Genomic DNA, 15,203 nt, shown 5'->3' with positions numbered 1-15,203 from the left:
AAAAATAAGGCCTTTTAGCCCCCAGAGAACCCAACAGACCTATACATGGGTGGTATCACTGTACTCAAGAGATGCTGCTGAAGACATATTGGGGTGTTATTTGGCAGTAACCCTTAACGTTCTCAGTAAATGTATTCTTGAATTGCTATTTTGTCAAAAAATCACCACTTTTTTTTTTTTTTTTTCAAACTTTGGCATAGATTGGTGGTAAAATAGTTGCATGGAAAGAGTCAAAATACCCCATGTTTAATACCTTAGGTTGTGTTCTTTTAAAAAATATATATATGTGAAGGGTTAATCAGGGATTCCTGACAGATATCAGTGTTCCAATGTAACTATTGCTAATTTTTTTAAAAATTTTTTGGAAATAGCAAAGTGCTACTTGTACTTATTGCCCTATAACTTGCAAAAAAAGCAAAGAACATGTAAACATTGAGTATTTCTAAACTCAGGACAAAATTTAGAAACTATTTAGCATGGGAGTTTTTTGGTAGTTGTTGAAGTGTAGGAGATTTTGAGGGTCAAAGTTAAAAAAGTGTGTTTTTTTCAATTTTTTCCTCATATTTTATAAAAATTTTTATAGTAAATTATAAGATATGATGAAAATAATGGTATCTTTAGAAAGTCCATTTAATGGCGAGAAAAACGGTATATAATATGTGTGGGTACAGTAAATGAGTAAGAGGAAAATTACAGCTAAACACAAACACTGCAGAAATGTAAAAATAGCCTTGGTCCCAAACGGACAGAAAATGGAAAAGTGCTGCGGTCATTAAGGGGTTAATATAAATACCATAGAAGGTATAACATAGCAAAGCAATCCCCATTACTTACTATATATATATATATATATATACCCCCTTCTAAGTGCAAATCTACTTTTGGACTCCTGTAGACATAAGAACATTCTTGTAAAATATATTGGACACAGGGCTATCATACAGTTAGGCAAAAGGAGGGAGAGAAACAGAATTAAAAAAAATAACAGGAATAAAGTCTTTTTTTTTTTCCCAGATTAAACAGGCAGCCATAGATAAAAATGTCCAGCTTGAGATTCTCAACCAACACCTGACCTACGGGAACAAAGGTAATGTAAAAAGAATGTTAGCTTACAGTCCTTGCATGGCGAGAGGGGGCAGGCAGGGTGGAAGATCCGGGGAGCAACAAGGCAGCCAAGATTGACTCGTTTTTGCATAGTAGTGACCCCAACTTGTGGGGCATTGCCAGCTAATGGTGCGCACTGTAAAGCTCCTGGTACTATCATAATTACTCTAGATGGGCATGAGCCACACTCTGGGGAGCCGGCCGCACTCCCCCCAGCGCCAACCCACAGCCCAATCTGAGCATATCCATCTGTACGGACCTTCAGAGTCCCGACAACTCCACTACCACACACATTATCCTCGTGTGCTCTTGAATCTGTTACCACCACAGCTGAGCCACATTTCTTAATGACCAAGTCAGCGGAAGTACTCCGCTCGCATATCTACTCCTGAAGGCTCCCATAGCACCGCTCCACCTCACCGTCAGTTGGCTGCAAACAGGTAGATATACAGGAAGGAGATCGTACCGGGGCAGTCCCCAGATTCAAAGCAGCGCCCGTTGCTCTCCCATCAGACCGCAGATCTTCTCTTGCTTCATTTACAGATGATATCATGTCATCTAATCTTTTACAAAATACATTTTCAAACTCCTCCAAGTAGTTCTGCACCACAACAAGTAGCTCTGCCATAGCAAGTAATCTAAATCAGCTGCGTGGTAGACCACAACTCTCAGAGGGCTTCAGCACAAACCAGGCCCAGCGTGCACAATAGACCTTTACTCTCCTCCACCTAGGGAATTCCCCCTCTGATTCACCAGATAGCTTTCAGTCCGATAGAAGGTACACATAGAATGTGTAAATCTCACTTTAGTAGGCTTAAGACTCAATAAATCAAGTAAAATTAATACTGTTTCTCGGAGCTCCAGCACTATACGTCTGCTCTGTTTGAACGTTAGCTCCACCCCCAACCTTTTATGTTTTGCTGCTATAAAACACACATATTAGTGTTTGTCAAGGTCCTAGGAGTAAAACAGTACCCCCCATGTACAGGTTTTATGGGGTTTACAGAAGTTACAGGGCCAAATATGGGGTCTGCCCATTTCAGTTTTTATGCATGGAAATTTGGCACCTTATTTTTCTGCGCCTATGTCCTCTTTGAGACATTATAGCAGCCCAGGAATGAAAATTACCCCATCATGACATACCCTTTTCAAAAGAAGACACCCTAGGGTATTCCAAAAGGGCCATGTCACATCTTTTTGTGAAGCCCCTTAGGCATAACATCTGGCCAAATGTAGTGGTCATTTTTTTGTATGCGTTTTTTGCACAAACACTGCACTTTGGCTGTTTCTGTCATCAACCTTTTATGTTTTGATGCTATAAAACACACATATTAGTGTTTGTCAAGGTCCTACGAGTAAAACAGTACCCCCCATGTACAGGTTTTATGGGGTTTACAGAGGTTACAGGGCCAAATATGGGGTCTGCCCATTTCAGTCTTTATGCATGAAAATTTGGCACCTTAATTTTCTGTGCCTATGTCCTCTTTGAGACATTATAGCAGGCCAGGAATGAAAATTACCCCATCATGGCATACCATTTTCAAAAGAAGACACCCTAGGGTATTCCAAAAGTGCCATGTTACATCTTTTTGTAAAGCCCCTTAGGCATAACATCTGGCCAAATGTAGTGTTCATTTTTTTTGTATGCGTTTTTTGCACAAACACTGCACTTTTGCTGTTTCTGTCATCAACCTTTTATGTTTTACTGCTATAAAACACACATATTTGTATTTTTCAATGTCCTAAGAGTAAATCAGTACCTCCATGTACATGTTTTATGGGGTTTACAGAAGTTACAGGGCCAAATATGAGATCTCCCCATTTACATGGAAAATTGGCACATTCATTTTCTGGGCCTTTGTCCTCTTTGAGACATTATAGCAGCCCAGGAATGAAAATTACCCCATTGTGGCATACCAGTTATAAAAGTAGACAACCCAGGGTATTGAAAAAGGACTATGTTTAGTATTTGTTTGTAGCCACTTAGTCACAACATCTGGCCAAACGTAATGTTCATATTTTAGTTTTAGTTTATCACAAAAACACTGCCATTTTGCTGTTTATATCATCCTTTTATATTTTACTGCTATAATACACCCATCTTTGTGTTCAGCGGTGTCCCATGAGTACAACAATACCCCCTATGTACAGGTTTTATGTGGTTTCAGGAAGTTACAGCGCCCAATATAGGGTCTGCCAATTTGCATGGAAATTTGGCACATTGATTTTATGGACCTTTGTTGCATTTGAGACAGTATGGCCGCACAGGAATGAAAATTACCCCACCATGGCATACCATTTGCAAAAGCAGACAACCCAGGGTGTTGAAAAAGGACTGTGTTTAGTCTTTTTTTGTAGCCACTTAGTCACAAAACCTGGTCAAATTTAGTGGTCATATTTTTTTATTTGCTTTTTTTCACACAGGCACTGCCTTTTTTCTATTTAGATCATCATCCTTATATTTTTTACTGCTATAATACACCCATATCTGTGTTCAGTGATCTCCCATGAGTGCAAAAATACCCCCTATTTTTATGTGGTTTTAGGAAGTTACAGGGCCCAATATAGGGTCTGCATAGAAATTTGGCACATTGATTTTCTGGACCTATGTTGCCTTTGAGACAGTATGGCAGCCCAGGAATGAAAATTACCCCCCTCATGACATACCATTTGCAAAAGTGGATAACTCAGGAGATTCTAAAAGGAGTATTTTAGTTGTTTTGTATAACTTATAATGGCCTTAGAGTGGATGTGCTTAACATATAAAGGGACAGGACAGGGGATTTATGAAGTTATGAAGGAATACAGAATAATAAAATAAAATAAATTAGGAACACATACAGGTTGCTTTCAAATTAAAAGTTTAACTCAGTGTGATATATTCAAAAGCAATCAGTGATACAGAGGCCAGGTTGAGAGGAGCAGTCAGGGCAATGGTAACTAGAATCCCTCCTCCCTCCTTTTTTATAGCAGACTCTGCATCTTTTCTGGGGTGTTAATTTGCGGGCAGTGGGGGGGGGTCCTAATGGGAAAATGCCTGCCACAGAGTTGCTCGACATTTTCATATTGAACAGTGGGAGGATTAGGGGTCTGGTTAAACAAAATACCAGATGTTACATTTAACACAAATTCCAAAAAAGTATAAGGTTTCCCTGTGCCTGATTTTTTGTGCAGCACATATGCATTATATACTGCGATCTGCATAATATAAAAGGCTACTTTTTTGTACCAAGTTCTAGTTTTTCTTTGAATTAGATATGGCTTCAGGCACCGGTCAGCTAAATCTACCCCCCCCCCCCCATGTTTTTGTTGTACTCCACAATGCACTTTGGCTTTAGGATCTGTGCAGATCTTCCCTTAACAGACACTGGCACTGTAGCTTAATCGTGCATTGAGGAGAGCATGTACACATCTTTTTTTTATCAGTGTACCGAAGGGCCAGTAGCTCATTGTGGCGTAAAGCTGACGTTGTGCCCCTACTTTTTTTTCCATGTCAGCTTCTGGGGGAAACCTTTGCGATTGTTTCTCGTTGTGCCACAGGCCACGGTTTCAAAATAAAATACAAATTTTAATAGCTCTGTGCTGGTGTAAAATGTATTGAGCCACAAATGGTACCCTTTATTTAGCAGGGGTAGTAGGAAATCCCACACAATTTTCCTACTTGTGCCAACTGAATCTGGGCAGCTAGGTGGATCCAAGTGGCTATCGTTTCCCTGGTAGATGTGAAATGCCCAGGTATACCTAGTGCTGCATTCACAGAGCTTATAAAATGTTACCCCATAGCGGGACCTCTTAGATGGTATATATTGCTTGAAAAGCAACCTCCTCTTAAATTTCATGAGGGACTCATCAATGCAAATGTCCTGCTCAGGTATGTAAACTTCTTTACATTTTTGGGACAGGTGGCTTATCAGGGGCCTTAGTTTATATAACCTGTCATGCAGGGGGCCATTTCTGGGGGGGGGCACTTGGTATTATCATTAAAATGGAGAAACTGCAGCAATTGTTCATATCTGTCCCTCTTCATAACCCCTGGAAAAAGAGGGGTAGCCAGGATGGGGTTCTGGCTCCAGTATGAACGAATGCTGGGTTTCTTCACAATCCCCATTATTAATGTCAGGGCCCAAAACTTTTTAATCTCTGGTATGTCAGTGGGATGCCAGGTATTTTTTCTGATATACAGATATTGGGGATTTTTGGACAGATACTGACTGGCATATAAATTTGTTTGAGCAACTATATGCTCAAACATGTTATCTGTCAGAATCAGGGACATCTAGTTTATTGGCTCACATACTGGAACATCACTTGTGATGCCAGGAGTCTCAGTAAATTCTGGCATTTCTGGGGCAGTGAAATTTGGGGGTAGCCAATTTTGGTCATTTGTGCGACGCCTCCTTTTAGGTGGCGGGCAGGGAGCACCAGCATTAGATGTATCACTCAGGGGCTCTATATCTGATGCCGTAAGGGTTGCGCTGTCAGACAGAGCAGAGAGGGTTTCACTCCCTGAATCTTCGGCAAGAATGGCATAAGCCTCTTCTGCTCAATAGCGTGCCATAAGGGATTTTTTTCAATACAAATTACCACTTCACCACCACCAATTCCCACTTCACCTTCCCCAAAATCCCACTAAACCACCCCAATTACCACCTCCCAATTACCACCCACCTATTCCCACCCACCCTATTCCCTCAGATTTATATATATATTTATTTTTTTTAAACTAAAAAAAAAAAGGAACTGGGAAGGGTGGTGATTGGGAACAGCAGGGAAGGGGTTAATAATAACTAAAGATCCCCACAAATAAACTTTTGGGCCCTGATCAAAGCCCTGACAGGCTGATCACTGTGATATTAGGCTGATCACAGTAGCAGCTCAGTGATCAGCAGCAAAAAAATAAATAAATAAATATATATATATATATATATATATATATATATATATATATATATATATATATATATAGATATATATAATTGTAACCCCCACAAATAAACCCCCAACGCTTTTGATCAACACTGATCAAAGCCCTAACTGGCTAACCAAGTTATATTAGGCTGATCACAGTAGCAGCTCTGTGATCAGCAGCATATATATATATATTTTACTAGAAAAAGGAGGTATCAACGGCACTACTTAGCCTAATGTGGCTTAAATATTTCTAATTCCCTATTTAACCCCAATTTGTCCTTAATATATGTGGGGATAATTCCCCTATGAGAATGTGGACTGCTAAAGGTGCTATGTAGTTTTCAACATGTGAAACTAGGTATATAGCACTCTTGGGGGTTAATATAGGGTATAGTTCAATATGGTATGAAAGACTTTGTTCCTTTAGGCAAAATAGAGTTACTGATGGTCTAGTGAGTTTGCGTGTTCCACGTTAAAACATAACTTTTATTGTGTCAAACTTAATATAAAATGCTGGAAATAAATTTAAAAACACACTTAGATGCTAAAGACTCAATGGTTAGCCTGTTCTTTGTAAGTAGATTCTAGCCAGGTGGGTTCTAGGTTATACTGGTAACCTTCTAAAGTATAATTGCAACAAGTTGATGAACCTGATGCAGACTTATAACAAGAGGTCCTGTAAAAGTTGTATGTATATCCGTGTAATGGACCTAACAGAGTAAAATATTCTGTAGTCTTAAATAGTATTAATCTTAATAAGACATTACTTAGTTATACACAACAGTTACTGTGTATTGTGATTTGACCTGTGGTTAATACAGCTCTAATTCTATTATATCACCTCACTACTGTTTACTGGTGGATAGTATACTTTATATATTAACATAGGGTAATAAGAGTACCTTGAATCTTATTAAAGAAGTTAATGGTGCTGTAGTCAGCAACTTTTAACCCAATGTATTCATTCTAAATGTCAGATTAATGACAGATTGATAATCCACATATCAACAGCTTATAAACTTATAATTATAACGTAACCGTTATTATCAAATGAGTGAGAGAGGTGATCTTTAATATGACATAAATGTGCACTTTATATACCGTGTTTTCCAGGCAGTGTTAATTCTCATTAATAAAAATTCAGTATACATATGTCTTATACGCTATAACTACTCATGTATGGCTCATTCGTATCGTTTCAGGTATACTGTATTACAATTTAAATGACTGATGGAAACACACGTTGCATGTGAGTTTGTAACTGTAGCATAGCGGTTATTGCCAATAGGTGACAGAGCTGTTTGCTGATTATATAGAGAGTTTTAAATGCAGCTAACTCGAACACAAATGCTGTTTAATTTCAGCACACTCATGCAATGCCGGTTTTACCAGTTCAAATAGGGTTACTACTAACCACACCACTCGGTATAGAGCCGATGGAGTAGATGTAATTTTACCCGGTAATTATTAAGTTATATGCCCGTATTATGTATTAATATTTGATTCCCAGCTTGCCGGTAAAACTTTATCTGTGTCGAGTGGCTCCTACAGCTCTGCCCCACAGTTAGATATACAGATTTAGTATCGTTTGCACATCAAGTCTATTAAACGAATATCAAGCGTGTACGAACAAACATCGTTAAATTTTAACCAGAATAATAACCACCAAAAGCTAGTGTTTAAGTAAATTTAGAGCAGGTTTGGTACTATAGCATTCTAAGGTTCATCTAAAAAATACAGGAGCTCCAGGACTCCTCACCAATTCCCTAACGTCCCTAACATGTTTCGCCCTAACGGCTTTCTCAAAGGGTGAGCGCGCCGCTCACTGACTGGTTATTTAAAAGATTTTGGGTCCCGCCCTTCTGATGACATCACAATTCTACTTATAACTGGATGCTTTCTATTGGACCCCCGTATCATTACTGATGGAAGTTACATTGTGTTGTTAATACATTGCGATTCATTTCAGAACACTGTTGTATTCATATCAGAACTGTCAGTCTATTGTTAAAGACCATTTCATCTAACCGCGGTCTTTAAATTATTATAACATTCATTCCCATAACGTTGTTTACTTGAACATATGTTGTATAAAAGCAAAGATTTATTTTTTGTATCAGAGGCAATAAAATTATTGTCATCCTATTTTCCATGCTTTTGACTTACTTTGATGGAGTAACAAATGTTAACTAAATCTTATATTGTAACATTATATTATTAACTGCTAGATGTGCAGTGCTAATATCGGAAATTGTGTTTGTGACAAAATAGTGGTAAATAAAAAATGTATATAAAAAAGTGAACGATAGACAATAAGATGCAAAAATAGAAATTCTAGTGCACTGTGCTAACTGGATATTTGTGTTCATTTTATTACAGATGAATCAGTCTAGTTGTGTGACTGTGTGTGTGCAAAGATAACTTAAAAGTTTAAAAGGTTTTGTATAGATACCCTTATTATTAAGTGATGGTATCTATTGTGTAGTGTAAATCTTACGAAGAAGTATCAATTTTTATGTGAAGTTTACTTAAGTTAAGCTAGTTGAGCTTAATTGGAAGAATTTCTATTGAAGGTGATTGTGACAGTGTTGTGTTTACTAACTTTGATGACCAGGTATTGTAATGTTACATTTTGATGGTTGTAGTAACCAGTTTTTTATAGGAATATGTTATTTTTACTGTATATGGTTAGGTCTTATATTTAGTAGTCACTATTAGTATGTGATCCTGACATATATAAATAATTTGACAGATACTGACAGTAGTATTCACATTGATTTAACCAATCTAATCAATAGTTGTATGATATTTCCCAGATTGGGGTCCTATAGGGTTATGAGTATTGACCCCACATTTGGGGTCCTGTAGAATTGTGAATTCCAATCTTTACAAGAAAGATGAGAAGTTGTTATTCTCGTTAAGACCTGAGGGTTGGACTGAATTCATTAAGAAAATCCATCTACTTTCCGCTTGTAGTAGTTTGTTTTCTAAGTTTCCACCCCTAATACCCAGGTTTATTTTTTGTAGGCCAAAACATTTCAGATCACTTTGTCTACAATTGTGTTTTTTCATAAAATGTCTTGCTACTGATGTTAATTGTTTTCCTGCTTGTAGGTCTTTTGCTGCATTTTTGATGTTTCTAAGATGCTCTTGCAATCTTGTTCTTATTTTTCTGGTTGACATCCCTATGTAAAATAGGTTACATGTACATTTGATTGATATATATATATATTGTATTTATATTTTTTCCCTCTCTAGCTTTCTACAGCACCACAAACACTAAACTGTCTTCCTCTCTCTCTCTCAGATCGCACTGAGAGCAGAGAGGAAGCGGATACACTTGTAACAGCCAATGATTCCACTCATTGGCTGCTACAGTGTTACAGGGGACAATCGATACACTCCCTCCATGCTGATTGGATCCTGGGGAAGTGCCAGAGGTGCTAGGCACATCCCCCAACCGGATCCAGAACAAACAAAATATTGGAGGGGGCTCAGGAGCTGAAAACCATTATGCCGTTCTATTCCGTCATAACGGCTCTAAAGCCCAGTGTAATTATGATGGAATGGAACGGCATAACGGCGTTAAAAGGTTAATAACGCCAGTACTGTTAGTGACAACCAGTGTTTAATATAGTGTTTAACATATGTGCAAAATTCTAAAAATGAAACAAATTTTAACACATTCGTTCATTCATTTAAAATTACAAATGTTTGTACAACATTCTAATATTCGTAATATTCTAATTATGCACTATTTGAAATAGAAATATTTAAATCTCTATATTTGTATCATTATGTACCAATTTACTTACATGAACTATTGAACTTTTGAATAGTATTTGTAAAATTGAATGTTTTATTTGAAATTTTGATTGTGGATATTAGATTATGAACATTTGTAAAGAAATTAACATTTGATTACCGAATTTTAATGGATTTTCGTTCAACATTTGAATGTCCAAAACAAATGTTCACAGGACTATTCATTCTAACAAGCGAATTGCACTTTCACCACATTTACCAATCCCTAGACTGCAAATAGCTATGAAATAGTGTTACAGTGGGGTCAGAAAACATCTTATATCATCTTGGTTATTTTTTTTTTAATCAATATCAAAGAAATTCCAATCAATAACACATGGTGACATCATTTAAAAAAGAAAAATGTATTAACAGCAAAATATAGTAATATGTATTACACGGTTTTCATGTGGATTCTAACAAGGATTTTCACAGACCTTCAAGAAAGTAAAAGATACATAGCCAAAAGGAAAGCGTTACATAGTCGCTAGTTAAAGGGATAGGAAAGTCGAAACTAAACTTGATTGACTCTGATAGAGCATGTCATTTTAAGACACTTAAATTCACTTCTATTTTCAAATGCGATTCGTTCTCTTAGTATCCCATGTAGAAAAAGAATACGCACATATCCTACACCGGTGAGAGCTGCTGATAATTGGTGCCTGCACACATTCGTGGTTGGCTGACTAGATGTGTTCATCTTGATGCCATTAGTGCAATGATCTTTCTTCAGCAAAGGATAAAAAGAGAAGAAAGCAAATTTGCTAATGAAAGTAAATTGTAAAGTTGTTTGAAATTGTATGTTCTATTCAAATCATGAAAGAACATTTTGGGGTTTCCTGTCCCTTTAACTAATTATTGACATAATAATTTCATACCATTTTCAGTAATTTTATGGTACATATTAAAAATACTGATTTCTTCAGTACCACTATAAATGGCCGCTTAGATAATGGTATTGAATTTGTGTGCAAATTTCATGGTTTAAAAGTGTGATTTTTATTTCTAATTTGCTTCATTGTCTTGATATACTTTGCTGAAAAGCATAGCTAGATAGGCTCAGTAGCTGCTGATTTGAGGCTGCACATAGATGCCTCGTGTGATTGGCTCGCCCATGTCCATTGCTATTCAACAACAGATATCTAAGGAATGAAGAAAATTAGATAATAGAAGTAAATTGTATTCTCTATCTGAATCATGACATTTTTTGGGGGGTTAATGTCCCTTTAAGATAAATGAGTAAATCATTTTGAACAAATTAGGTTTGAATTTAAAAAACACACAAAAAGCCATGAAATGCACTTTGCAAGGACATTCTAATTGTTTGGATTCAACTTCAATGTGTCTAACAAGCCAGGTCTGTCAATATATTTTTAGTATAATTTATCTTAATAGAAATACTTACCCAATGTAAAACTGTTCTAGCTTCTGATAAACAGCATGTGGCAGTGAGAATCCACTGGCCATAAACCAAATGGTAATTATGCAGATAATGCCTTTTACTGTGGACATCCTAGGCTTTAAGGGGTGTATTATAACCTGCAATGATAATAAATACATTATTGTTTTATGATTTAAAGAGACATGATACACAAAACATGTTTCTATTCTGTCTAATAGATAATGTATAAAAATATGTTATGGTGCTTTTTTTGTTTGTTATTTTAATAATGCTTGGTCCTGCACTGAATATATCAACTCTTTCTATGAAAGCTGACACTGTCAGTCAGTGATCAGTAGAATACCGTTACTCAGTCTTACAAAATCATGCAATCACACAGTTCCAATTTTAATATAAACACATATATTTAATTTAATGGGTAAAAAAGGTTTAACTGTTGCTATTTCATTTACACAACGGAACATATATATGTGTAATATGTTACTTTAATGGTACAGCCTAGTCAAAATTAAACCTTCATGATTCAGATAGAGCATACAATGTTAAACAACATTCTAATTTACTCTTATCGTCAAGTTTGTTTTGTTCTCTTGGTATTCTTTGTTGAAAGCTAAACCTAGGTAGGCTTATATGCTAATGTCTAAGCCTTTGAAGGCCGCCTCTTATATCAGTTCATTTTAACCATTTTTCAAAGCTAGACAGCACTAGTGCATATGTGCCATAGAGGTAGCATTGTGCTAACTCCCATGAAGTTATTTATAAGTCAGCACTGATTGGCTAAAATGCAAGTCTGTAAAAAACTAAAATAAGGGGGCAGTCTGCAGAGGATTAAATACAAGGTAATCACAAAGGTGAAAAGTACATCAATATAACCGTGTTGATTATGCGAAAACTGGAGAATGGGCAATAAAGGGATTATCTATCTTTTTTTAAACAGTAACAATTCTGGAGTTGAATGTCCCTTTAATTATAGTAGGAAGCAAAATATTGTTTCAGGATGGTAATTCCGATTATCCTAGCTTAGTGAAGGAATAATCTAGATTTTATTAAAGACACAGAGACGAATATTTGCTTTACTTTCCTTTACTACTAGTGTGCAGCATTTTAAAGAACAATAAAACACATTACATAAATAAAGAGAAAAAAGAACTAAGGTAATTGGTTATAATAGATAACAGTGTAATAATGGACCAATCAGACGACCCATATTGTCCATAAACCGACCAATGAGCTCCCCAACTTCCTCTTTCTTGTTTAAGGCTCATGAAAAAGAACTTCCCAAAAAAACATAAAACACAAAAAAGTCCAACAATTAATAAAAAGATAAACAGGAACCAAAAAACTTGAAATAACTTCGGGAAAACTTGATACGATGAACTCTGATATTTGATAGAAGAAAGGTAATTAATCCATTTGCAGCTTCCAAATGAAGATCGAGAATTGATTGAAGGTGCGAAGCCCGTCTCAATTAGAGATATTTGGGAAGTTGGTAACTAAAATAAATGTGAAAAATTATTAATACTGTACAATAAAATGGGAGGGAAGACAGAAAAGTAGAGGAGGGAAATATTCGTCTCTGTGTCTTTAATAAAATCTAGATTATTCCTTCACTAAGCTAGGATAATCGGAATTTTATTACAAGACCAGAGACTTCATATTTGCTAGTTTAAAGCGGTTATTTAAAAAGGTTTTGAGAGGCGTGTTGAATAGGTTTAAAATAAAAATGTTTAAAAGTAGAATCAGAAGACCAATCTGCCACCTTTAAAATCTCCTGAAGAGGAGCAGATTTTAAAAAAGCTTTAGAAGCGGCAGATCCCCTTACTGAATGAGCTGAAAAAGAACAATTAATTCCAGCTTCAGACATAACCCATTTAATCCACCTCGCAATAGAAGTAGGAGTTACAGGAGCATGAGGAGGAACAAAAGATAAAAGAAGTTGATTTTTTGAAGAGTCTCTAAATAAAACAGTTCTAGATTCATAAGATTTTAGACATGACACCACACAAAGAGAAGGTTCAGAAGGAAAATAAGGATAGAAAATAGAAGAAGACAAAGTCTTAGTTCTACGAGATATTAGAAAAGTAACACCTTCAGGGGAAAAAGATTTAGAATTAAAATCAAGAGCCCAAACATCAGAGACTCTACGAAAAGAGATAAGACATAATAAAGTAGCAAGTTTAGCAGAAATTTGTTTCAGGGACAAAGAATCATTAGAAGGCCAAGATCTAAAAAGAGAAAAAATCAAATCAACATCCCAAAAGGAATTGTATTTAGGGGAAGGAGGATTTTTTAATCTAATAGATTTTAAAAGACGACAAACTAATGGATGTTTACCAATAGGAGAATTATTAAGATAATCATGTCTAGCAGAGATAGCAGAGCGAGAAAGGTTAATAGTTCTATAAGCAAGACCACTATCAAAAAGATGAGAAAGAAAATTCAAAACTTGAGTCAAAGGAGCTGAAAAGGGATCCAAGTTCCTAGACAAGCACCAGCTAGACCATCTGGACCATGCGGAAAAATAGGATTTATGGGTTCCCGGAGCCCATGATTCCCGCATGAGAGATTTAGCTGATTCCGAAAGTTTGTGGAGATCTCTGATTTCCCCGTAATTAACCAAGCTATCAGTTTGAGGGATTGATTTAGAATAAGATTGTGAGGATTGCCTACAGGATCTAGAAGAAGTTCTGGGAAAAGAGGGAGAAGAAGAGGAGGTTTGAATGACATTTCCAGAAGAGAGGGAAACCAAGCTTGAGTTGGACAGAGAGGAGTTATCAGAAGAAGGGATAAGAGATTCCTGCGAACTATTGAAATCATTCGAGCAATCAGAGAAAAGGGGGGAAAAGCGTAAGATCCGTGGAGAGGCCATGGCTGAAGAAATGCATCTATAGCTAAATCATCCGGATCCGGATGCCAACTGAAATATCGAGGAAGTTGATGATTGAGTCGAGATGCAAAAATATCTAGAGAAAAGGGACCGTGAAGGGATTGAATTGAAAGAAAAACATCTTTGTTTAACATCCAATCGCTGGAATCCCTCAGGAAACGGGAGCCCCAATCTGCAGCTAAATTTGATAGACCGGGAATATATTCTGCTTTGATGGAAATATTCCTGTCCAGACACACATGAATAAAATCTTTGGTAATATTGGATAAATTTCTTGATTTTGTACCACCTAAATGATTGAGGTATCTGACCGCAGAAATATTGTCCATACGAAGAAGAATGGAAGCTGGAGCAAAAGATTTTACAAAACTTTTTACAGCAAAAGATCAGGCCAAAAGTTCCAAACAGTTTATGTGAAGATTCTTCTCCTCTAAAGACCATTTGCCTCCTGTTATAGACGGACCACAGCGAGCTCCCCATCCTAAGAGGCTGGCATCCGATTCTATAATGATATCCGGAGATTTTCCGAAAATAGCTCTCCCGTTCCAAGCTTCCATATGAGCAAGCCACCATGAAAGTTCCTCTTTGGAATCTGAAGATAAAGGAATGAGATGAGAATAAGAGAAACCTTTCTGAAGATAAGAGATTTTTAAACTTTGAAGTTCGCGATAATGAAGGGGGGCAGGAAAAATAGCCTGAATGGAGGATGAAAGTAACCCAACAATTCTGGCTATCTGTCTGACAGAAACTAATTGTTTGGAAAGAGTTCTCGAAATCTCCTTTTTTATATTCTTGATCTTTTCTTGAGGAAGACAACGTGGAATTTGAAGTATCTATTAGAAAACCTAATTAAATTCTTGGTGGGAGATAACACTGATTTCTCTTTGTTCACCAGGAAACCTAAGTTCTCCAAGAGATTGATAGTTGTAGTTAATTGAATTTGGAGAGAAGAGGAATTTTGGTTCATTAACAAAATATCGTCTAAATAAATGATTAGACGAACACCCCTCTGTCTCAACCAAGACACTACTGGTTTGAGAAGTTTTGTGAAAATCCAAGGAGCAGATGAAAGACCAAAAGGAAGACAAGTGAAAT

At 36.6% G+C, this 15,203-nt stretch overlaps 1 protein-coding gene across 1 annotated transcript in view; it reads right to left on the bottom strand.

The window, feature by feature from the left end:
* The window catches only part of LOC128645782 (G-protein coupled receptor 83-like), a 193,717-nt gene that overhangs the window by 33,802 nt on the left and 144,712 nt on the right, over positions 1-15,203 (bottom strand). Inside the window, exon 3 of the mRNA XM_053699019.1 lies at positions 11,225-11,358. Coding sequence (XP_053554994.1) covers positions 11,225-11,358 — 134 coding nt within the window. The remainder of the gene's footprint in view (positions 1-11,224; positions 11,359-15,203) is intronic.

The sequence above is a fragment of the Bombina bombina genome, chromosome 1 (assembly GCF_027579735.1).
Source record: "Bombina bombina isolate aBomBom1 chromosome 1, aBomBom1.pri, whole genome shotgun sequence".
Classification (NCBI taxonomy): domain Eukaryota; kingdom Metazoa; phylum Chordata; class Amphibia; order Anura; family Bombinatoridae; genus Bombina; species Bombina bombina.
Note: the sequence above shows the minus strand (reverse complement) of the source record. Positions and strands in the feature narration are given on the sequence as shown.